Source organism: Salvelinus namaycush, chromosome 7 (genome assembly GCF_016432855.1).
Source record: "Salvelinus namaycush isolate Seneca chromosome 7, SaNama_1.0, whole genome shotgun sequence".
Classification (NCBI taxonomy): domain Eukaryota; kingdom Metazoa; phylum Chordata; class Actinopteri; order Salmoniformes; family Salmonidae; genus Salvelinus; species Salvelinus namaycush.
In genome coordinates this window covers 46,733,850-46,760,009 of record NC_052313.1, presented here as the reverse complement: position 1 = coordinate 46,760,009, position 26,160 = coordinate 46,733,850, and the positions used below count along the sequence as shown (strand labels likewise).

At 43.4% G+C, this 26,160-nt stretch overlaps 1 protein-coding gene across 2 annotated transcripts in view; it reads left to right on the top strand.

Annotated features, from left to right (window-relative positions):
* The window catches only part of LOC120050486 (E3 ubiquitin-protein ligase Midline-1-like), a 30,684-nt gene extending 20,469 nt beyond the window's left edge, over positions 1 to 10,215 (top strand). For both annotated transcript variants that reach the window (XM_038997073.1, XM_038997071.1), the window contains exons 3-9: positions 2,027 to 2,134; positions 3,208 to 3,356; positions 4,032 to 4,159; positions 5,013 to 5,156; positions 7,552 to 7,713; positions 7,966 to 8,173; positions 8,456 to 10,215. In XM_038997073.1, the coding sequence (XP_038853001.1) occupies positions 2,027 to 2,134; positions 3,208 to 3,356; positions 4,032 to 4,159; positions 5,013 to 5,156; positions 7,552 to 7,713; positions 7,966 to 8,173; positions 8,456 to 8,804 (1,248 nt within the window). In that variant the 3' untranslated portion in view covers positions 8,805 to 10,215. The remainder of the gene's footprint in view (positions 1 to 2,026; positions 2,135 to 3,207; positions 3,357 to 4,031; positions 4,160 to 5,012; positions 5,157 to 7,551; positions 7,714 to 7,965; positions 8,174 to 8,455) is intronic.
* The last annotated feature ends 15,945 nt before the right edge of the window (positions 10,216 to 26,160 follow it).

Sequence of the window (26,160 nt, the reverse complement as noted above, 5' to 3'; positions counted from 1 at the left end):
GACTTGGTGCTGACCTAACATAATCGTAAAGCCTTTTTGAAATCAGACACTGTGGCTGGATTAACGAGAAGTTTATCTTTAAAATGGTGTATAATACTTGTATGTTTGAGGAATTTTAATTATGAGATTTCTGTTGTTTTGAATTTGGCGCCCTGCAATTTCACTGGCTGTTGGTTAGGTGGGACACTAGCGTCCCACATATCCCAGAGAAGTTGAATAATGCATCAGAGAAAAAGAGGGGAAATATCTGACCTCGTTTTCATGGTGGATGTAGGTCAGAAACGAACGTGTACTTGGTTTTTAAACACACTTCCACCCATTAAATAATGAGTGTATAGGCTAACTCTCAAGCATTTCTGTGTTTTTGTGTGTGTGTGTGTGTGTGTGTGTGTGTGTGTGTGTGTGTGTGTGTGTGTGTGTGTGTGTGTGTGTGTGTGTGCAGCTTGTGCTCAGTGAATCAACTTTGTTCTTTGTAAAAGTAATCTGCGTGAATAATTGAGGAATGTGGAATGAGCTGCAGAATTATTGTGCAACTCATGAAACCACTTCATTAAATCTGTAGATTTTAATTTGCTATATCCACCCCAAGGATTACAGTTAGAGGTTTTTTTGTATAGTCATCATCAGTGTGCATAAATGTGCAAGGACCGGAAAGACACCCTTTCTCAGCACTTAAAGAGTACACAGGACGCGTGTGTACTTTTTTGGAGAGATCGCTGAATATTTGAAAGCCTTCTAAAGCAAATCAGCCTCTCTTCCACCTTCTGTTAAATGTTTCTGAGCTCTTTTGACGTGCAATTCCCCAGAAACGCTTTTGCTTTGGGTTAAATGAATCGCTTATGCTCCTGCCAAAGACTCATCTTTCATGTCCGTCACACGCTCCCTTGCCATGTCCAAAGGCTGAGCCCAAAGTGTGTCCTCACTGAACATCCATCTCCTACTGTAATACGGAGACGTTTCATTAGACCTAAAATCCACAAATATTCCATGGCAGATCAGAGGGAGACATGGTGGCACTCACCCATGACCTCCTCTAAACCCTGTGAACGTACAGTAGAGAAACACACTCACATGGCGAAGGAACCTAATTACTGGCGTTGAAAAGACGCATCTGTGTGCGTTTCAATGAGTCCTTTCATATCATAAACAGGCTGTCCACACCAGGGAGTGACCGTAACACACCTCGTTGGCTTGGCAACGCTCAAACAATCCCTCTTTCACAACTCCCCTCTCCGCTTTTCGCTTCGCTTCGATTGAAACTTGTCCAGGTGGTGAAATCTGTTTTTCACCAGGACATAAAAACGGGCACCAAAGAGGCATCTATTTCAAAGGCCTGTGGCTAGTAAAGTGGACCTGAGCGTGCATGCACTCAACAATCGCAAACCTTCAAGATCTGTAGACTGATCCAAATGCTACATAGAATTGAGCACTGTTAGACTCAGCAAAACACAGGCGCGGGCATTCTTTATCTTCTGTAGTAGCCAGAAACAAACACACATTAAGGTACTGTGGCTCAATGTTGATTCATTCACCCGTAGGTTATTATTTGCAATGCAAAACCAACTGACATCTGAATTATCATTAGTTGAACTAGAGCTTTAAATGGATACTGCAAGATTCTGGCAATTTATCTGTTTTTCTACTTTTTTCTAAATCAGGGCCTTGAGACAGGTCGGACATTTTGACAATTACAAAACATTAAGTCAGATGAACTCGTGGATACCATTTGTATGTCTCTGCATGCAGTTTACAAGAAGTTAGAGGTAGTTTTGAAAGCCAATTCTGAGCCACTGCTAACTAGCATTAGCGCAAACCATACACTAGCGTTCCTGTAGACTTCCAGTCATTGCGCTGACGCTAGTTAGCGTTGGCTCTTGAAACTATCTCTAACTTCCTTCATAATGCAGACATAAAAATGAGTTTGTCTGACTCTGGGTAAGTATAACAGTAAATGGTTTGTAATTACAGTTTACTTAAGGCTATGAATTGTCAGACATATTAATTATGTTTCATTTGTGTTTCCCAGGTCAATGCATCACGGCAGGAGGGAAAGCTGATGGAAGAATGCGACCTCCTGATTGATATCATCCAGCAAAGGAGACAGATCATTGGGACCAAAATCAAGGAGGGAAAGGTACGATCCAGGAGTGGCCATGGGTCTGAAAGGGGAATCCCATCCAACACACACATACAATCCTCTGCACTTTCTCTGAGCTGCAGTCTGAACCGTACGGCCTGGGAAGGAATGTAATAGTGAAACAACAGAAGGGTAAATGTCTCTCGCCTTCTGTTCGGGGTCTGCATTGGATCTGTTGGAAAGTCCACCGTCTGTTCACTCTCAATCTGTTCATTTATGATGCAAAGCGAACATTTGAACAAGGTCACCAGGGGAATTGGACCATGCTTAATTATCAAAATGTCCAACCTACAGGGCATGTCTCAATTATTTTTACTGACTGACAGAGTTGGAGTTCGCTCAAAGCTAACTATTTGTAGTCAATGAAAATGACTTAACACTTTGTGTTACTTTTACTTGCTTCATTTCCCTTTCTGAATTTCTGTTGGCGTTGGAATTACCAATAGCTGTCCAGGGTTAGTCAGAAACCAGATTCCTGCAGTTTCTCTAAATGACGGGACTTCCTTCCTTCCTTCCTGGTCTCGTGTCAGGACTTGAGTCAGGAGCGGGGCCTTAAAGTAGAAGTTTAATATCAAGGGCCATAGAGGCAGTTTAGCTCTGACCTTTCGGCGGGAAATGAAAACCTGCCTAAATAGAAATCCTTTATGGTGGACAGTTGCCGCTGAGACGATAGAGAGACAATTTGGTATTTTTTCCTGCTCCCACACCTCTGGCATTGTCCAGATATAGGATACGGGTGAAAAGTTGTTTCATATAAATACCAGAAAATTGCAACAAATATATACACATTCGAATGAAACCAAAGATTAATTGTTCAGTTTAGTGTGTCAGAAAAGGTTGATGAGGGTAGTGACTCTGACCTAAATACAACCTCCAACCAACCACATTTCACTGCCCTCAATCACTCTCTCTAAACCTCTCATTAGGTGAAGAGAAAGCAACAAGCCAAAAACATCTGGATACGATCCCAAAAAGCCCCATCTGGGCTAAATCTCTACCATCCCTGACGTGGGATTCAGTTAATCACCTTTAACCCATTCTAACCCCCCTCTGTCCTATTTGCTCTATAGGCGGTCCGGATCAGGAAGCTAGCCCAGCAGATCTCCAACTGTAAGCAGTGCATCGAGAGGTCCTCTGCTCTCATCACCCAGGCCGACCAGACCCTGAAGGAGACGGACCACGCCCGCTTCCTCCAGACCGCGAAGAGTATCACCGAAAGGTGAGCAAGGCTAGCACGGAGGATGTGTCAGGACCCGGTGCGAGAAACAGTCACTAATAATCGTCAGAACCCAGAAGATGAGGCAGACACAGCAGTACTAGAGATGGTGGTTTAATTAAAGAACAAAATCTTCAGGCAAAGAAACTAAATCCACAATGTCCAAAAATAAAGCCAAAAGGCACAAAAATGGAAATCCTCCAAAATACAAAAGAAACTCCACAAAGTGGTAAAAAAAAGCAGGGAAAAACAAACCTCAAAAGACTACTCAAATAATACACAAGAACTAAACCAGAGAACCTCTGGAAAATTCAACAAGAGAAATATCTGTATAAAACAAGGCTTGGGCTGGCGCTGGGTGCTAACTTACAAACACTGAGCAAGGAACTGAGGAACACACAGGGTTTAAATACTAACAAGGGAATGACCTACAGGTGCAAACAATAATTAGAGCAAGAAAAACAAAAGGTACAAAAAAGGTGCAATGGGGACATCTAGTGACCAAAACCCGAACAGTCTTGGCCAAAACCTGACAGGATGTGGTAGAAATTCACTACAAACACCGGCTCTGACTAACCATTGGTAATTCACAGTCAATCAACATGACCTCTGGCATCCTATGAAAATGTGCAACATAGTGGGATAGTTGTGAACTAAACCCTCTGGGATATGTGTTAGGGTTTCCATGGCGACCGCCTCCTCTCAGGTCCTGATTCCAGAGATCAACCTGACGGACACGTTTGACACGTTCGCTCTGGACTTCACCAAGGAGAAGAAGCTGCTGGAGAGCCTGGACTACCTCACAGGTACAGAGTACAATCAGCTCTGTTTACTAGTAGTGGTGGGTGCCAATAGTGATCATTTAATACAATATCGGTATATTGTGATAATGTGGCAATATCGTGATATACTGTGATATTGTTGCCTATATTGTGATATTGCTTTATGTCATGATGTCTACTATATCAAAGCACTGGCAATATATCTCCCTATATTCTATTGTCAAGTGCAAGAGTTGGCATCTCTCTCTACAACCATAACCTAAAATGTGGTTGTATGCACTCAACCTAACTGTGGTCCAAAGTAACACATCTACATAATGCCAAAATTGTCCATGTTATTGCAGTACCCCAAAGAATTATACATCATATGAATAGATTTATATGAGTTTGTGGAAGAGATTGTTGTTTAGTCTTTGTGATGGCAGAGGGCTTCGCTTGAGGGCTGGCTCACTAAGTGAATCACTCTGAGTCATCGATGTGCACTCACTGGCGGAGGGGGAGCGCGAGAGAAGGAGAGAGAGGGAGGGAGAGAGGGGGAGAGCGAGAGAAAGGGAAGGAGAGATGAGAGAAGAGAGAGAGATGAGAGAAGAGAGAGAGGAGGGTTAAGGGAGGGGAGGAGAGCGAAAGATGTCATCAGCCTCTGATCAACTGTCAACCTCTGAAATATCATCTGGGCTATGAATTATCATTAGCATACAAATGCTTGGCAATCAATATAAGTCACAAGCCTTCAGTCCTCCTTTAAGAGCCACAGTACTTTGTTTGAGGTAAAACAGCACGCTCAAAAGGTGAACCACTGTTATTTCATCGTTATACCAGAGCACGCATAACATTTTCCATTCTTCCCCTTCTCCAATTTCTCATTACCCTTATCTAGCGCCAAGTCCTCCGGGCATCAGAGAAGAGCTCTGCACTGCATCGTACGACACCATCACCGTCCACTGGACCTCAGACGACGAGTTCACAGTGCTTTCCTATGAGCTCCAGTATGCTATCTTCACAGGGCAAGCCAACATTGTCAGTAAGTATCTGGGTGTCGGCACAAATGCAGTCACACATACCAGAAACACCTCCGAGCGCACAACTATCTTCATAGGTCAAGCCAATGTTGTCAGTGTGTATCAGGGTGTAAGTTAAACTACCCTCTGGCATACCAGGCACACCACAATGGTATCTTCACATGGCAAGCCAATGGTGCTAGTAAGTGCACAGAACGCCTTGAGAGAACGGCTTTGTGCTCGCAGAACTCTCTCCTGATGATAACTTTTGTATTTTCCAACTCAAAGCCCCGTGATAAATCAGGTGTAAAGCCAAACAGCTGGAGGACTCAAGAATCAAAACCGAATCATGCGTTTCTTCTCACCGAGCCTGTCGACTAGGGCCAATGGGGTGAGCTCAAATCTCAGGATCTCAGCTTGAGTTATTGCAGTGTCAAAGGGGACAGAGTGGAAAGGAGGGAGGGAGACTAGCTGACTCGGAGCGAATTACAGTCATAACACGAATCAGTGCTCAGAGCCCTCCTCCCCCACGGATCGCGCCTGAATGCCACGCTCATGCATACTTCGCTGGGCAAGCAATATAAAATGAGGTCAGGGGATGGGAAATATAGCTTCTTAGATGAAGAGAACAGAGGGGGAAGTGTGGTTTGATGAAAGCGGACAGCTAGCGAACAAGGAAATAGGATGCCATGAGAATAAATGGGATATGATTTGTCTCATGTTGTGATCATCTCTTCACTTCAACAAAGAGAAGAAACTGAGAACTACCAGAACTTTAGCTTTAATACTGCAATACATCATCAGTGTTGCTACAATTTGGAACAAGAGCAGTTGGCTTTTTCCACGCTTAAATCATGTTGAAAACTCCAGTGCCCCCAAGTAGAATGACTTTTTGAATGTCTTTCGGTACTGATATACAAAATGAATGAACATAAATGTATAATAGAAGTCTACCATGTTCACCCTTGAATGATAATTGAACATAACAATTGTATCAGATGCTGTCTTTGGAACCCCATTGAGAAGGGCCTTTTAAAAAAAAGTCTACCAACATCAGCACTTTTCATGAGGGGTGGCGTAAACCCAAAGTGACATGTGCTTTTTTCCACTTCCTCCTCTCCTCATCCTCTACACACGCCATGTTTTCTTCCCGCCCAAGTTTCACATCCAATCCCCAGGTCTAAGCTCTGGGCTGAGGCTGAGGAGTTGTCACAATGTCACATCTTTGAAATGACACTTCAGAGGAGAAGGGGTGACGGCAGTCCATTTAAAATATTGGCAAATGTGCTGTACATTCACAGTGCACTGTACATTTACAGCACGGCAGCCTTCAGAACACGTTAGACATGATGATGGGGTATGACGGTACATGGTAGCCTATAGGGACGGACAAAAAGGTGTAATGGGTTCGCGCTCAAAAAGATGTCGCGTGAAGCTCACGGAGAATACACTGTGCACTCAGCACGACGGCTGCTCTGGCAGAGAATTAAGCCTGCGGGCATCAATGTGGCGCAGCACGGCTTAGTATAGGCCTATCAATGTACAGCACAGCCAGTCCCACGGACATAGAACAGCACAGCCATTGAGAGGTGAATAACACCTACAGTAACCACATGAAACAACAGAGTAGAGTGAACGGCAATATATATGGAATGTGTTGGATCATAAGAAATGAATCACTATAAATGGCGTAATGCTACGTTGCATACTGGCTGACCGTCTTTTTGAACGTCCCTGGCATTTGTCATAATGGATTGACTTTGTATGATAAATGACCCCTTAATTCCCCGTAGATCTACTACACCTTCCAACACCAAAGTCCTATTGGACAAGAAGCGTTGTCTGAACACACTGATCATGCATCCTTCCCCTCTCATGTGGGTTTGATAAAAGGCCATCGAATTGATTGAGCGAATGACTGATTGTGGAATTTGGACCACTCCTCTCTATCCTTTAGCTCTGGTCTCCTAGGATCACATGAATCGACTTCCTCCCCTCCTAACACAAACAGACTCAAACCTACACCTCTCTCAAACTATAGATAAGAGTTCGCTAAACTAAAGAATAAAAATATACAATATGTTGGGGAAATATAGACTTAATTAGGTGAATGTTTACATTCGGTCCAAGTATGATACTTACGTTGGCTGAGGATTGGCTGTCTCTGCAGCAGGCAAAGCAAATCATTTCCTCATTCTGTGACAATGAACGTTGCTTATGTCCTGGAATTCGACAGTTTACAAGTGACCTAATTAATTGAAGATGTTTGCTTTTCAAAGTTTATTAAGGCCGCAATACATGTGCAGTCTGTGTTATTGGTCTGTTATAGCCACTCTGTGTGTGTTCATGTGACTACGAGTGTGCAAACGGAAACGTTTGTGTGTACACTGTAACTGTGAGTCTGCTTCTCCCTCCCAGGCCTGTGTAACTCTGCAGACAGCTGGATGATTGTGCCTAACATCAAGCAGAACCACTACACCGTCCACGGCCTGCAGAGCGGCACCAAGTACATCTTCATCGTCAAAGCCATCAACCAGGCAGGAGCCCGCAGCAGTGAGCCAGGGACACTCAAAACCAACAGTAAGGGCTCCGTATTCATTACGATTTACTTGGAATTATAGCATGCAGTTTTAGAGAAGTATCTTGTGATTCTTACCTAATATGGTCACCATATTATGTTTTCAATACGGTGTCCATATTAGGACAGCATCACATGTCGGGGATGGTCTCCTAATATGGACACCATACATACAGCTGCTGCCTTCATAGTCTATCCTATCCTAGCCCCTTGCTAATGTAACCATGTTGTCTCTCTCCGTCCTCTTCGTCCAGGCCAACCTTTCAAGCTGGACCCCAAGTCCGCCCACAAGAAGCTGAAGGTCTCCCATGACAACCTGACGGTGGAGCGCGACGAGACGGCATCGAAGAAGGGACACGGCCAGGAGCGCTTCACCAGCCAGAGTAGCTACGGCGTCGTCGGCAATGTTTACATCGACAGCGGACGCCACTACTGGGAGGCCCTGATTGGAGGAAGCACATGGTGAGTTAGACCTGGGAGACATGATGGACCAATGTCTTGCTCTGAGCCACATGGTGTTTGGCCTGTTGGATCTGTCTGGGTAGAATGACAGAGATAGAGGGGCGGTCATGATACGCCACATTGTAAGTCACTTAAAGGCACATTTATACAATGTAGTCAGAGAAAGATTCAATGCACATTTAATAACTATGAGTTTTTAACACTTGGTAAGTGTTCACAAGTGTTGAAGTGTTTGGGTTTTAGAGGCAGGCTAACAGTGTCTTCTTACTTCTTTCTCTGCAGGTATGCGGTGGGCATCGCCTACAAGTCGGCCCCCAAGCACGAGTGGATCGGCAAGAACTCGGCCTCCTGGGTCCTGTGCCGCTGCAACAACTCGTGGGTGGTGCGTCACAACAGCAAGGAGCTGGCCATCGAGCCTTCGCCCCACCTGCGCCGCGTGGGTGTCCTGCTGGACTACGACGCCGGCTCGCTTACCTTCTACGACGCCGTGGGCTCGCAGAACCTGCACACGTTCCACGTGTCCTTCGCCCAGCCCGTGTGTCCCGTCTTCAATGTGTGGAACAAGTGTCTGACTGTCCTCACAGGTCTGCCCATCCCCGAACACCTAGAAGGGTTGGAAACCCAGGACTGAGACCCCCTGGGAACTAAAGTTCCACAGAGACAAATCAGACTAAGTTGGATTGGGTTAGGTTAGATTAAGCCACCTCCAAGGCACTTTGGGCCACTATGAACTAGCAAAGGCCATCTTCAATCTTGAATCATCCCAGAAAACGTCATGCTACCACCTCATTTCATTTTAGGCACTTTGGACCACCCCTTGGGCCAACGTCAATCGCACAGACCACCCTCGATTCAACCACAGACCGCTGTTTGCAATGGGAAAGAAGGAAAGCGCTACGTAGCTATACAGTTGTGAATTATAGCATTGCCCAACTCCCACCTTCATGATTATGGAACCAAAGTAGCCATGAATTTAAATGTTTTTACTACCATTTTCTTGTGCTTATATGACAGATATTAATTATTGAAGTGTAAGAAAATAGCCTAGATACATTTCAATATGCACATCTTCCCTTACGTTTACACACTGTTCATACGTTATTTATGGTCAGTTTACCAGGGATAGGAGACATTTATAAATCTAGGGAAATTATTTTGATGCAATTTATCGATGTTACTTTCTAATCTAGAAAAAGTATTGTGTCCTAATACATTCATGTGTAAATTATACATATTTTGTGGCAACATAATTACCTTTTTCCTTATAGTACCTTAAACCCACAAGTGTAAAAGTACTATTGCATTTTAGACAAGCAGGGATAAACAACACATTGCATTTTACATTTTTGTCATGTTTTGTAATGGGATAGGTCCCTCTTTGCAATGGGATAGGTCCTTTGTAGTTCAGCCATGCATGTTAGTGAGTATCTCTCAGGTCTATTCCAAATCCTGTTTTCATCCATGAAAATAATGCAAACTACTTTGTCCTCTCCTGAGTGAATACTAACTTCCTACTGTACTTAGCAGTTGTCACAAACCTGAACTGAAAAACACTTCCACTTTGCTGTTATGTACAGTGAGGACAAGACTATTACAATCATTTCTCTACATTTCACTCTCATTCCACTTACAAACTCAGTAAATTATTTCACCAAGGTCGATGCCACCACTAGCCACAGCTTGACCTCAGCTTGACCACTGTATGACCCAGTGACCGTGAACTCAAATGTTGTAGGATACGTCTCGCCACCACACACAGGCACTCCATGATGTACATAACGTATTATGTTATCTTTTACTCTGTCTTCTTTCAAAAGAAGAACCATCTGGATATTTTACAGATAATCGTTTTGTTTTTAAAAGGAACAAAATGGATTGGTTCACTCATTAATTTGTGTCTTAGGTGTGGTTTGGGATTATCCGTTTCCTTGTATTGGATGCAGCGATTATCTGCTCTTTAATGTTGCCACAAAAACGGTTTCAATTCAGATGTATGTTTGAATCCTGTGGACACTATTTTAGGAAAGAGGATCGGAATGCTTGTGTCACTGTACAAATATGAAGTAGCATTTGTCGATTGTCAAAGGTACAATAAAGAAAGATACATTTTAACTTGTTTACTGCCTCTTGTACTGTATATTTTACACACACACACACACACACACACACACACACACACACACACACACACACACTCTGTCGTAAACATCACTTTAGCAATACACCACATGGTCTTTGTCTGTTTCCGACCATCAACGTAGCCTAATATATCGTTGCTTCTCTTTCTAGACCCTTGCCTTCCTACCATAAACCAACCCAACCAGTCATCTATGTCTAAATTAAGCCTACAAGCTGGTGAATTTATCCTGAGAACTTCCTGTAGACAACAGGGCCTCTTCCTGGTCCACTAAAGGCTTTTGACTCTGGTTCACAAGGGCAACGGTGTGACCGGGCAATATGGGCTTTACCTAAAACAATATGGGCCTCAGACAAAACAATATGGGCCTCAGACAAAACAATATGGGCACCAGACAAAACAATATGGGCCTCAGACAAAACAATATGGGCCTCAGACAAAACAATATGGGCCCAGACAAACAAAGACCTGAAAACAACTGACTGGGGTCCTTCCTCTTACAACTAACATACATGTTTAACAACAGTGTTTGGGAAGGTGTGTGTGTGTGTGTGTGTGTGTGTGTGTGTGTGTGTGTGTGTGTGTGTGTGTGTGTGTGTGTGTGTGTGTGTGTGTGTGTAGTCCTTCATGTATGTATTTGACCTAAAATGGTACTCCACTGAGTAAAAACTGTGATGACGTGGAAAACTGATGGGACTTCCAAAAAGTTATCAATGTAATTTAGTCTTAAGCTGAATTCAATGACAGGGTGAAATCTTTGATTGATTTCACACTTGCATCATTTAGCAGACGCTCTTATCCAGAGCAGCTGGGGTTAAGTGCCTTGCTAGATGACAGATTTTTTTTATTTTCAACTAGTCAACTTGGGGATTCAAAAAAACAACCTTTTGGTTACTGGCCCAATGTTCTTAACCGCTAGGCTACCTGCCGTCAACATATCACATTGAATTCACGTTAGTTGACAACTCAACCAAATGTAAAACAAAAATAGATGTTGAACTGATCTGTGCCCAGTGGGATGGTACAGTGATTCTCAAGAGGCAGCAATTGCACCAGCCCAGGAAACTGTTAGGCTGACATGATTTTCAAGGACATCTCTTTTGGTCACCCGGTAGAAAAGCTTTAGGGACTTGGTGTGTGTTTGGTGTGTGCGTGATGTCATACGTACGTTGTGCATGAGTGAGTGTATATGCATGCTTGTGCGCGCATGCGTGTGTGCATTCATGTGTGCATGCATATGTGACTGTGTGCATGCATGTGTGTTGTTCATGAACTTACAGTGACCCGGCACATCAATTACTGGTCAGTGGAGGTCATGACTGAGCAGGAGTGCTGTGACATTTCCCTCATGGCTGGATGTTTGGCCAACACACCAGGAATCTTAGCTACCCGTGAAGGAACTGCCCAGAATCACAATCTACAGACACAGGAAGTGAAGGACAGTCGATAAGAAGGAAATAGGAAAAATAACAAAAACAAATGTCTATATCAACTGCCTTCATTCAATTTGATAAACATTGTCTGGTTTCGTGTGGCTATTTCGTTGTATAACAGGCATCTACACACATTTCAGTAGGGCACCCATGTTGCTGGTCGCGTATTAAAAGGAAAAGAAACCGAAAAAGTTGTCCACATAATTATACTTCACATTATGGCACATGATACTCTTTTCTTTAAACAAAAAGTATTACACCAACTGTGGATGCCGAGTCGAGTCAACTCCATGAATGGCCAGCAGAGGCCAGTATAATGTGAAAAGAAAGTACTTCATCCATAATCCATAACATCATTTGGGAAAAATCTAAGAAAGTCTTGTGCCAATGTCTAACGGTCAGGGTAGTGATTTTAATAGGATTAATTACAATAGGACCACGCATGCTGAGTTGAATCTGTGTAGTCTGGCTCTTAGTATGGGTTATGGTTAATATCTCTGATACAGGCGTCCGGCTATCAACAATGATCTGACAGTACTGATTGTACTTTATCAAAACAACATCTGTGAATTTGGAGTACTATAACATAAACAACAACAACACACTAAAGAAAAGATCCTATTAATTCACTGACTACAGCTGTTCCAGTAATCAACGTTGGATCCTAATGAAAAGCTTATCGGTTCCTCTTACACAATGTTTTGCTTCCTGCCGTGTAATAAATTGCCGTTTGATTCGCTGTGCCGCTGATGGATCGTATGAAGGCTGGGAAGCAATTCACTCTGAAGATTTAAGTCCTACTGCCCTGGGCCTAGGTTTTTCTAAAGTTATCTATCTGGATTTTGCCTATCGGATAGGATTAAATGTATGGAAATAGAATGAATAGAATGGGAGTCCCCATTCAAGTCAATTGTTTGTCAATTCTATTCATTCTATGTCTATGGATTTAATTCTATCCGACAGGCAAAATCCAGATGGGTAACTTGAAAACCTGGGCCCTGCGATTACAGGATTATTAGGATAGATAAATGAGAAGGGAGGCGTTTTGGAGTCAGTTGTAAACAAGCATCATTCTTGCTTCCTTCTTTCCTGGTCTGATCGGATGGCCTAAATGTTCACAATGCGTGATTACAAATTCACAACGAATGGCATAGCGTGACAACCCTGACTTGCACATGACACATAATGCACCCATAATTCACCGTGTAAAGACACATGGAGACTTTTCATCAGATTGATATGGTTTGTACCAGCATAGTCAGACAGAGCACGCTCTGTATCCAGTTACACCAGCATTCACGGACAAAAAAGTTAAGGGAACATGTCAACGAGGATAGAATTTCAAAGAGGATAGAATTTCATAGCGGATACACTTTCTTGAAATCATCATGTCTCAGGTGAAGATGGGAAGGTCTGTAATCACAACTATTACCATAAATATGATATCCTCCTATGTTCCCTCCATCAAGCCTAATCAGAACTGGGAAGGTATCAGGTCTGTAAATCTAACATCCTAATAGTTCTGATGTTCTTTCATCAGACCTAATCATAACTGAGAATAGCGGGGGAGCTCTTTGAGAGCTGGGTCAGAATAACAAATGATGCGCTCGTTTCACCTTAAATCATATTTCCCCCCAGCCCTCTCTCTCCATTTGGTTGAGGCAGCTCTGACAGCTCCTGTATCTGTCTGCACCACTCTCTTACATCCCCACTGGGCAAGTTCAATTAAGAGGCACCTCACAAATACGCTCAATGCAAAGCTGTGGACTCTGTCTCGCCTCTCTCTCTCTCTCTTTCTTCTCTGTCTGTCTTGCTGTTTGTCTCTCTCTCTCTCTCTATTCTGTCTGTCTTGCTGCTTCTCTCTCTCTCTCTTTCTTCTCTCTCTCTCTTTCTTCTCTCTCTCTCTTTCTTCTCTGTCTGTCTTGCTGTTTGTCTCTCTCTCTCTCTCTATTCTGTCTGTCTTGCTGCTTCTCTCTCTCTCTCTCTCTTCCCTGTCTTTGCTGTTTCTCTCTCTCTCTCTCTCCTCTGTCTGTCTTGCTGTTTGTCTCTCTCTCTCTCTCTATTCTGTCTGTCTTGCTGCTTCTCTCTCTCTCTCTCTTTCTTCCCTGTCTTTGCTGTTTCTCTCTCTCTCTTTCTTCTCTGTCTTGCTGTTTCTCTCTCAAATCAAATCAAATTTTATTTATCACATAAACATGGTTAGCAGATGTTAATGTGAGTGTAACGAAATGCTTGTGCTTCTAGTTCCGACAGTGCAGTAATATCTAACAAGTAATCTAACAATTCCCCAACATCTACCTAATACACACAAATCTAAAAGGGTGAATAAGAATATGTACATGTAAGTATAAGGATGAGCGATGGCCGAGTGGCATAGGCAAGGTGCAATAGATGGTATAAAATACAGTATATACATGTGAGTAATGTAAGATATGTAAACATCATTAAAGTGGCATTATTTAGTGCATTGTATAAAGTGACTAGTGATCCATTTATTAAAGTGGCCAGTGATTGGGTCTCAATGTAGGCAGCAGCCTCTCTGAGTTAGTGATTGCTTTTTAGCAGTCTGATGGCCTTGAGATAGAAGCTGTTTTTCAGTCTCGGTCTCAGCTTTGATGCACCTGTACTCTCTCTCTTTCCTCTCTGTCTTTCTTGCTGTTTCTCTCTCTCTCTCTTTCTTCTCTGTCTCTCTCCCTCTTTCTTCTCTGTCTGTTTCGCTGTTTCTCTCTCTTTCTTCTCTGTCCGCCTTCCTCTCTCTCTCTCCTCTGTCTCTCTCTCTCATTCTTGTCTGTCTGTCTGTCTGTCTGTCTGTCTGTCTGTCTGTCTGTCTGTCTGTCTGTCTGTCTGTCTGTCTGTCTGTCTGTCTGTCTGTCTGTCTGTCTGTCTGTCTGTCTCTCTCTCTCTCTCATTCTTGTCTGTCTGTCTGTCTGTCTGTCTGTCTGTCTGTCTGTCTGTCTGTCTGTCTGTCTGTCTGTCTGTCTGTCTGTCTGTCTGTCTGTCTGTCTGTCTGTCTGTCTGTCTGTCTGTCTGTCTGTCTGTCTGTCTGTCTGTCTTTCTTCTCTGTCTGTCTTGCTCTCTCTCTCTTTCTCTCTCTTTTTTTTTCTTTCCCACATTTAGTCAGTCAGCTACTGAGTCAGTCTCTCCATCCTTTCATAATAGTCAGCAATTTTATCCTGACAGCCAAGAGAATCCAATTATTTTGCACCCCTCAATCCTAAAATCTTCACCTAGGGTGAAACAAACTTGGACAGGCCCCCCTTTTACCACTGCACCAGCTAATTAAGTGATGATAATTTATTGCACTCCACATTTGCGAGGGCTTTTGTGCTTTCAAGCCATTGAAAAAAAAGCAGCTTGAGCAGCCGAGCGACTGAAAACGATAAAGCCATAAATTTAAAGGTCCCCGCATCAGCGCTTACGCGTTACCTAGGTGTTTCAGTCTTCTCCCTGACCTTTCCCCTCCACTAATCTACAAAGTAAGAGCAGATCCAATGGGAATTGAGATGATGAGGGCAGCCGAGAAACAATGAACGGCGAGGTCACTCAAGGACGTGCGCAGCCACTTTTCATCCGACCGTTACCATTCTGAAGAGAAGCTCTATCTTACACTGACTCCCAGACACAGGACATGTACAGCCCCCTGGCTGGGTGAAATAGATGCTGACGCTCCAATGGCAATGGCTCACCACGGTTTAGCCCTCCCCCTCAAGGTCTGAGCAGTTTAACAGCACATTTTCCGTAATTCATTTGTTCATTTGTTTTTTTTTGCCATGGCTATGACGTGTTCATATGCTATCTGGGGACGGCGGGTAGGGAGGCTTGGTATACCAGTGTCCAATGGTGAAAAAGCAAAGATCCTCAGTTATGTCAGCCCAGGTTCAAGCGGCGCTGCCTTTAAAAAAAAAAGGAAGATAGCGGAGAGATGATGTGAGACGCTGTGACTCAGTAGGTTGAACAGACAAGCGGAGGTGTGTTTGCACAGGGGGGCGGGATATGACGGGGGGGGGGGGGGTGCATCGCAAGGCAAAGTGCTTATGGATAACCTGAGCAGAGTCCCCTTGGAGAGAGATTTGGAAGTTGCACTCTCCCAGGTGACACTTAAATGGCATGTTGCTGCCCCTGTTGTGTTGAAGGAAAGACAGCTCAGGATTAGATGCATCTGTGTGTGTGAAGGGGGTGGGGGTTGGGGGGGGGGGTGTAGTGTTTGCTTGTGTGCGTGCTTGCTTGCTTGCATGCTGTTTGTGTGTGTGAAGCGCGAGGGGGTATGTCTATCCGTCAATCTGTCTATATGTCTGTCCGTGGCTCAGGTGACTGAGGTCCTTGATGATCTTCTTGGCCTTCCTGTGACACCGTGTGCTGTAGATGTCCTGGAGGGCAGGCAGTGTGATCCCAATGACGCGTGAAAGCAATATCTTTAAATACATCTGGAAGTTATGCAAATATTACCCTTTTTCAGACATATACTTGATTTTGACATCAAGAAGATTATTTCTCTTCAATACTCCTCTGGAGTTTGCCATTGAGGAGGAATGACTTGCATAAATATCTCTCTTCAGGGGACGAAAAATGTACATTTTCTAAATGAAAAAATAAACGCAGCATATTGATTCGCTTTGATATAACATCCCTTAACTCTTCTTGATGATAGGCAAGATTAAAATAAATGTTCTTACCAGGTGACTTGTGAGGTGAATGGGAATGATACAATTTTTACATCCGAACACCAGAGGGTGCTGTGGACACATGAATGAACCCAAGTGGATGCTTAGTGGACTGGGAAAACCTGGCTTGGCGCCTCATGGGGCCTCATTTCTACCTCTGCAACACTGTCATGCAGAGAGCGAACACCGAACAGAGGCAGCAGAGACAAAGCTCATGCAACACAATGCAAAACAATACTTCATTCTCATTTGGTTGGTTACGTATGCTTTCCATGTCGCCCATTCTTACTCCAAACCGAGACCGGTGTGGATTTTTGTCAGAAAATAAATTTCCACCATGTTTTTACTCTAAGCCACCCTCAACCCATTCCAAATTCACAACCCTCCATGTTTTCTACTTCCTGGGGGCAGCAGGCGAAATCATGTCTTTTAGGAGATGAACGTCCACATTCACTCCCGGCAGTTAGTGTGCTGAATGCATACCGGAGTGACACAAACAACCTGGGGATGTTGGCTAAGTTTAATATCCATTTGGCGTTGTGATTTTATGGGTCAGCACGGCTCCAGTGAGACGAGCGTCAGTCGAGAGATTCTCCATTGCACACCTTGAATGAAATGAAATCTGATGCAAAGCAATGCAATCCAGCTACATTCGCTACAGAAGACTGCAACCAAATAGCATTGATACTATCTATACATTGTATCATTGGGGTGTACACTAACTGGGCTAACTGCTCTGCAGATACTGAGCAGGAGATAGAGACAACTAGACTACATCTCTAAACGTTAATTCAATCATTTGTAGTCTTAGGAGTGCAGTAAAAGGTTGTCCATTAATTAATAATGACTAATGAACAAAGGAAAGATTTTACCTTCTGGTGGTGCAAAACCTGACCTGATTAAAACACAAGTGTAAAAAAAAACACACAAAAAAACACAATTGTGTGTACGTGTGTGTGTGCCTGTTTATGTATGTGTACAAATTCAGTGTGTGTGTGTGTGTGCCTGTTTATGTATGTGTACAAATTCAGTGTGTGTGTGTGTGCCTGTTTATGTATGTGTACAAATTCAGTGTGTGTGTGTGTTCCTCTGTGTGAGTGTGCATGTGTGTTTGTGTGTGTGTGTGTGTGTGTGTGTGTGTGTGTGTGTGTGTGTGTGTGTGATTATGCATGTTTTACCATAGTCTCTGATATTCTTCTCACCATGTCTGATCTGTAGATTGACAGGGAATTCCAGGGGTCCTGAGGAGGATACTTTAAAGCACTTCGTAGGAATAGTCAGCCAGCAATACAACGGGGGATTCAAGGCATCACTCCTTCAATCAACCTGTAGAATTGGAGTGAGCTGCTAACAGCGGCCCACTCACACTCTAGAGCACAGAGAGGGGATTTCAGAGCCTGACAGGTGGCCCTTTGTAGTCCTGCCAAATCTACAGAAGGGAAGTGCAAGCCGATTTCCACCCCGAGTCCATTTCTCCACCCCTCTGCCTGGACTAGTTTGAAGACTTTTAATCTCAGACTTTCTTTTTAGGGGTGGGGATAATTCATGGGGATCTAAAGCTGAGATCCTGTGAAATGCCATTGGGATTCGACTTCCTCTTACTGTATATTCCCACTATAGGTGTATAGTTCTGTCTACAGTTGAATGATATTTTGAATTAATATAAAAGATATCAAAACAGATGAAAGCGCTTATCACTAATTCATGGGGATCTAAAGCTGAGATCCTGTGAAATGCCATTGGGATTCGACCTCCTCACACTGTATATTCTCACTGTAGGTGTATAGTTCTGTCTACAGTTGAATGATATTTTTTAATGAATATAAAAAGGTATCGAAACAGATGAAAGCGCTTATCACAACAGTGCCATGAATCGACAGTATGCAGATGGGGTATTAGGGATCAATAGTTTGTTAGTCTCCCCTGTTAGATGCTCTGTCAAAGGTAAGTGAATGTGCCCATGGACTCTTTGTGAAATGCAAACCTAATGGTTGGACCAAAGGTCGAGCAGCGGAGACCAGCAGTTCAAAATCGATGGCTGGATTAATCTCGTTCCACTGTGCAGCTATTACAGCGGGGGAGTGATCACTAGACCATGGCAAAGGCCAGCATTCATCTCTGTAATGATCAAATGTGTCGGATGACAAAAGGTCCACTTTTAGGAACCACTGCAACATAGACATAGGCTCTCCACCTTTTCAGCCTCGACAAAGATGCACTCCAATTGAGACGTATGCCGAACACTGTGAGGACACTGCCGAACACTATTCTCCCTGACATGCTCCTGTGCACCTCTCTGTCCAACACCTTATCCTTACATTAAGTGATGCGCATATGATTTTTCATTGACACACCTCTCCGCTCTCACACACAGTGTGATTCCATGGAAAGAAAGGGGTGTGGAAGGATACCGTGAGTAATCTTAAACCCTTAAATCTGGAATTGTAAGCTTAACTGGCTATTTATAGTCCTTTAGTCTCAACCCTAGCACCCAATAAAACCCCTCATTCTCCTCTCGTACCAACTTTTTTATAGAAGCAGATTGGCATGGGAGGAAGCAGAATGGAGTGGAAACTATTCACATTGAGACTTTGCTGTATTATTTTCCACCAGAATCCCCTGACAACCAGAGCTGGCCTTTCATATTAACCTTGGCTCTCTACCCTCCTCCCCCTCTTCCTCCGCGAACCTCCAGCACCAACCAACCACATCAGCCTCTAAGGGATCAATTGAACTACAAATTCAATGAATTATTTGGCAGCTCCTGTATTTCCTTGGAGAAACCATTCCTCTAGCTATCAGTCGAGGGGGGAAAAAAGAGGGCAAAAAAGAGAGCAAAAAGAGGAGAAAAAGCGTCAGTTTGCTATGGGATGCTTAGCGCGTGGCTCTGACTGGTCTTGGCAGAGGAGTTGCTGCGTTCACTCCCAGCAAGGCTAAATGAAAAGCTGTACGAGGAAATGAAAGAGGGCCAAAGGATAAGATCAGGAAATACAATAAGGAGCTGTCTTGTAAACAACACCTTGATGGCAAAAACAGATAATAAAAGGAAGTGTATTGAACAGCCATTTCATTTTTTCTGACAGGAGGTGGTGTGTTTGCTGTTTTTTTCAGTTAGCCTTGGTGTCTGAGGCTTTATGCTGACGCTAACATTATCTTGACTTTAGAAGTGCTAAACACCCCTCACAGTCCCTCCTTCTCCAATCCAATACCATTGCTTTGTAGGTAAAAGCCATGGCAACGCGCTTACAATACCAGCCAATGTGTACATTTTTCCAACATTCAATTGCTTGTTTAAATAATAATAATTTATCGTACCAGTCATGATATATCATGCACTTTCACGACATTCAGCATGCTCATAAATAGCATACATAAGCAAAGATTTGCCATTATCATTGATTTTATTCATACATTAAGAGGCCACCCTTGAAGATAATGAACTTAGCTGGTGTATGCATTATTCACTCAATAGAACAAAAGAATAATATTAGATATTCATATTTGTTTTCGGAGCATGGGTGATTAGTTGTGGGTGTGTGAGAACCTGTTTAGAAAATATGATGAGTGTGAAGACCCTGACGGGAGGATCAACTTTATAGGGCAGAACAAGTGAACCGTTCCACCAGCGTATAAGACATACCGAAAGGATGCTGTGACACATTTACTTCCTCAGGCCTCATCTCACCAAGTGGTTGTTGCACACTAATGGAATAACATTTATAAAAGTTCTCTTCCAGCAGAATATATAATATAATACATGCCATTTAGCAGACGCTTTTATCCAAAGTGACTTACGGTCATGCGTGCACACATGAAAGATAACTACTTCCTTTTAATGGATGTAAAGTGCCTGTAGGCCGAAACATGGAATATTATGGAGTCCTGAAATAAAAAGGCATCTCTTACTCCTTCTTTCTATTGCAAATGAGAGTGCAACCCAACAACAGCAGCAGCAGCAGCAGCAGCAGCAGCAGCTGTATGTCTGTCTAGGAGGAAGTCTGTGTTCTTCTACAATAGCTGACAGAGCGGTGTTTGTCCGCGTCAGCAGTTTGTGTGACCGCCTGAGGAAGTCTTAAAGTACCGATCTCCAGGATTGGATGGAGTCGTTTGATTACCACAGCCCGGTGCTTCCTCCAGTACTTTCAGGACTCTCAGTCCCTCTCCTCTCGAAGGTTCGAGGAGCTTCTACCTACATAGCATTGTTGTCTGGAGGAGTGGTGCTGATGGTGGGAAGACTATTGTGTTCTAATAGCCTGACCACCCACACGCACACGTTTGTTGAGTGACACTTTATCAGTGTAAATGTTTCTGCGATGTCCCCATAATTATAAGTTAACTGCCCCCACACAACTTGTGCGGGCACTTTGAAGACTCACAATGAAGACTGAGAAAGTTTCTGCATGAGGGGACTAAAAATAAAAAATGTACTGTTCTTAATGTTGACGAGTGATCATTCAACTGGCATTGTTATTTGATATGATGTGTTGGAAAATGTACATTCCATGCAAAAAGTTGAGTTTTTCTACATTTTAGTCCCCGTCATAGCAGTAAAATGTATAAGATACCACATTTAGTGGGGCACGTCACTTGATTTCATCATAACAGTTTATGAGCCATCCTAGAATATTAGGACAAACTCCAGGCCAAGTGGAGGCTGCTGAGGAGAGGACAGCTCGCAATAATGCCTTGAATGTAGTAAATGGAATGGTATCAATCACGTGTTGCATAACATTCCATTGACTCCATCCCAGACAGTATTATGAGCCGTCCTCCCCTCAGCAGCCTCCATTGCCCAGGCCAGGTCCTCCTTTTATCTGATGAGCAAGGATGGCCACGCCGTCGCCATTCCTCACAGCTGGTTAAGATCAAGAGCGACAACACACACACAAGCCTCTCCCAATCTCCCAACACATGTGGATGTGTACTGCATGAGTCTCTATGAGTGAGAGGTGAACTCCTGATTAAACGCTACTCGCCGCCACGTTCATCCTTCCTCCCTCCGTGACATAAGCCCAGGCATTTAGATCACTTAGCACTTTCTGAATCACTGCCTCTCTCTGGCTCTCACAGTAGCCTCCTCCTCGGCAGCCAAAGACATGGGGAGGAGGATAAGGGTTCATCAGACAAAAAATAACCCATCAGGGTGAAAATATTCCTCCTTCCTCATCTACACCCTTGACTTTCTACCTTCATTCCTGCTCTCTTCATGTGTCTTTGAATGTTCTTCACTTATTTGCAATTTTCCAGTTCAGTGGAACCTCTCTCTTTAATGTCGAATAACAACACACTCTTCTGAACATGTACAAATTACCTTGACTAACCTATACTCCTGCATATTGACTCGGTACCGGTACCCCTTGTATAAAGCCTAGTTATCGTTATTTCATTGTGTTACTTTTTATTAGATTTTTTACTTCAGTTTATTTAGCAAATATTTTCTTAACTCTATTTCTTGAACTGCTTTGTTGGTTAAGGGCTTGTAAGTAAGCATTTCACGGTAAGGTCTACACCTGTTGTATTCGGCGCATGTTACAAATACAATTTCATTTGAACCTTCTGGAATAGAAAAGACTGGTCTTCCATGCATTTTTTTTATTCCCCCATGACTGGTAGACTATAACTCATTTGTTAGATAACTTTGTTCTGGCACACTGCGCCTGAAAAAAACCCAACTTAAGTTCCCAAGGTGATTATAAATATTGTTAGTCCTGGTAGTAGGTCAATATAAAATGTCTCTTGAGACCCCTGGCAGATTTCTCCTCCTCCACACTTTGCGTGAGCTTGTCAACACCCCAAAGTCACTTTCGCTGTCTTTCTTTACAACGGAGTTTCTTCCACCTCATTGCCTAAGCAACCTCTGAAACCGACTCCTGTGTCGGGCTAACCTGTGCTGACAACCCCCCGCTGGAGGAAAAAGTCGGCACATGGGCGCCCGCTCACCGCTCTATACACCACACCGCTGTCTCCATGCCCCAGGATCCTCTCTGTTCCAATCCTGATTGACTTCCCTCTTGCTCAAAGCCTGCCAGCTCTGTAGGTCATCCAGCTAGTAGAAAAGAGAAAAAAAAAATTGAAAGAGAAAGAGGGGAGTGAGTGAGAAAATTTAACAAAGAACCCACACTGGCTCTCACAGTGTTGTGCTGGTATATCTCAGTCTCTGTAGACTGTGGAGCATGGCAGAGTATATCCATCTGTCTATTTGTCTGTGGCATGGTGAAATTCACTTATTTTATGTCTGGGTATGACCTGAAAGGGAGAAGCATTTGCTTGGGGAGAAAGTTCAAAGCATCAAGGAGAGTCTAAGATGAGAGTGAAAGTATAGTTTGTGGTTGTGCATTTTCAAGCCGTGTTTTAAAATGACCTGAAATGAGGAAGTGCAACCACTACCCAGGACTATAATGCTATATTGTTTTTGTCATGACTGTTTCTATGCACTTTCAATGCAAAGTATCCATTTTCTATGTAATTATACGCACAAATGGTTTTTAAATGGGCAACACTGAGAGAAATAACTACGGCACTCAGTCTCTGTAGCAAAGTGTCTTAAATTGGAGTTGAACATGTGGGTACTCGACGTCACATGTCCTCCTCCTCACCAGCTAATTGGTCTTCATTAGGAGGCGAACGTCACCAGAACTTGGCACTAACGAAACATCCTGTTATTTTCTGTTAAACTATGGGGGGGGGGGGGGACGTGGGGGGGGGACTTTAGCTGTAGTAGTATTTGAAAAGAAGCTGTTTGGAAATGATGTGTGTTAATTGGGCTGAGGACGTGCTCACGTCTTCTGTCTTCTGGGGACTGCCTATGTAGTACCAAAACCCCGGGTCTAGCCAATCAGCATGATACAGTTGCTCCGTTTTCCTGTCAGAACAGTTTGTTCTAACATAACACACCTCTCAAGAGGTCAGAGCTTTAATTTTCTTCGTAGGTATTTTATTTAGGACTTTTTTCTCTTGAGACATGTTTTAATTTGGCACGCACTTCAGAGTCAAATAGGACATTTCAAAGAAAAATGTAAATAGCAAAGTGGGATTTGGGTCCTTTTAAAAATGTAACGTTAATTCTCATTACAAAATGAACATCGTTGGAGAATAATCCTTGGCAGTTAAAGCAGGGAATGGGCTAATATTTCCACAAGACTAAATACGTCAGGCATGACTGGAGGGAACCGGGAAGTAGGCCGCCCGCGGAGGGAAGGGAAGTTGACGTGAGAAGATCACTGTGTAGGTGAGAAGGGAGACTGGGGCATCTGACGCAGGCAATGGAGGATGGGCTGTGTGTGTATGTAAGTATGTGTGTGTGTGTGTGTGTGTGTGTGTGTGTGTGTGTGTGTGTGTGTGTGTGTGTGTGTGTGTGTGTGTGTGGCAAAGGAACACCGGTACAATTTGTAAAATGCAAATATGACCCAGTCAAACACGCAGGAGAGGGAGAAGAGTGAGACAGAGTGTAAGACAGAAATAGAAATGTGATTCTACGATAGAAACAGAGAAAGAAAGTGGGATAGAAGGATAAGGAGAGAGAAGGTAGGAAGAAGTAAGGCAGGAAGGGCCCAAAATGAAGGCGTTGAGCAACTTTCAGATGAATTATGAATTATAAACAACCGAGGGAGAGAAACCCTCTATGGATTCGAGACGCTGTACTGATGTGTAACTCTGGGAAAAGCAAGAGACTCTTCATACGGTGACTCTTCAGGACTTTGCAGAGAACAAGATAACTGTTGCTGCAATATGTATCCACGTCTTGAACACCAGTTGATGAGCGACTGTTGAAATTATTGATGGTAAATGGCTCTCTATTTCAAATACATTTGATATAAGAGATTCAGGATGGCTAATATGCCTTGAGTATATGGAAAGTAGTGGAGAAGTCATGAGACATGACTTTACTCTGTTGAAGCAGGTGATGACACATAATCAGGAAACATAATGACTGTTTTCTTGGATCAGTTTGGCCTTTTAGATAATAATGAATGATGTTATAAAGACAGAGGGGACCTGATCCTAGATCGGCACTCCTACTCTGAGATTCTTTGTGAAAAGGGGCCGTGAACATTGAGAATCGGCAGTCAGGATTTTGTGGTGCTGTCCGTGGTTCTGAACCTCCTCCGTCACACCTCCGTTTGTTATTGTTAGATATATACGATGAGATGATTTGCAGTTCCTCAGTAATTGGAATGACCAGATTGTGGCCGGTGCGTGAGCAAAGACAGAATAAAGAACACATCCACCTTTGAAAAGCAGTCAAACAGAAGGGGTACCAGAAGAGAGACACACACACACTGTACACACACACATGAGCACAAACACACAGCATGCATGAGCACGCACGCACACACACACACACACACACACACACACACACACACACACACACACACACACACACACACACACACACACACACACACACACACAGACACACACACACACACACACACACACACACACACACACACACACACACACACACACACACACACACACACACACACACGTGTTTGAACATGGAAAGATTCTGCACAGTTTATTTGGAAGATTCTCTCATGTATTTGTGTCTCGCTTTCTCCTCCTCAACCAGGCAAAAATGTCCTTGTGACGAGCCCTCATTACAGTATCTCTTCTCAAACACACCAAATACAGGTCTGGAACTGGACATCAAAGTCAACAGAGCTCCTTTAATATGTGGGTCTGAGCAGCAGGGAAAGAGTTGGCCCTGCGGCACAACCAGGGCTGATTTCAGTGACCCGGGCCACTCTGTGAGATCTGTGAACTGTGTGTGTGTGATGTATGCGCAGTGGAACCTCTGAGGAAAGAGTTCGCGATTTGAATTGGAGCAAAGATGAATCAGCTCCACTCCCCAGGCCTGGTGCCCTTCAGATCTCAGATCAGTATTTGACAGTGGTGGGAAAAGTACCAAATAGTCATACTTGAGTAAAAGTAAAGATACCTTAATAGAAAATTACTGAAGTAAAAGTGAAAGTCACCCAGTAAAATTCTACTTGAGTAAAAGTCTAAAAGCATTTGGTTTTAAATATACTTAGGTTTCAAAAAGTAAATATAAATTGCTAAAATATACTTAAGTATCAAAAGTAAAAGTATAAAATCATTTCGCATTCCTTATATTAAGCAAACCAGACGGCACAATTGTTTAGTGTCATGTTTTGTCTTTGATCATCATGTCTTGTCCCTGTGCTTCCCTCTGCTGGTCTTATTAGGTTCTTTCCCTCTTTCTATCCCTCTCTCTCCCCCTCCCTCTCTCCCTCTCTCGCTCTCTCTCTCTATCGTTCCGTTCCTGCTCCCAGCTGTTTCTCATTCTCCTAAACTACCTCATTTACTCTTTCACACCTGTCCCCTATTTTGCCCTCTGATTAGAGTCCCTATTTCTCCCTCTGTTTTCCGCTTCTGTCCTTGTCGGATTCTTGTTTGATGTTTGCTGTTCTGTGTCCTTGTTCCGCCCTGTCGTGTTTTTGCCTTCTTCAGATGCTGCGTGTGAGCAGGTGTCTATGTCAGCTACGGCCTGTGCCTTCCTGAAGCGACCTGCAGTCTGTGGTCGCGTCTCCAGTCGTTCCTCTCTACTGACGAGAGGATTTCAGTTTCCTGTTTTGGATTTACCTATGATAATTTCCAGGAGAATCATTGTTTGTTTAAGCCTGGAATAAAGACTCTGTTTCTTTAAGTCGCTTTTGGGTCCTCATTCACCAGCATAACATTTAGTTTTTGTACTTTAAGGATAGCCAGGGGCACACTCCAAAACTAATT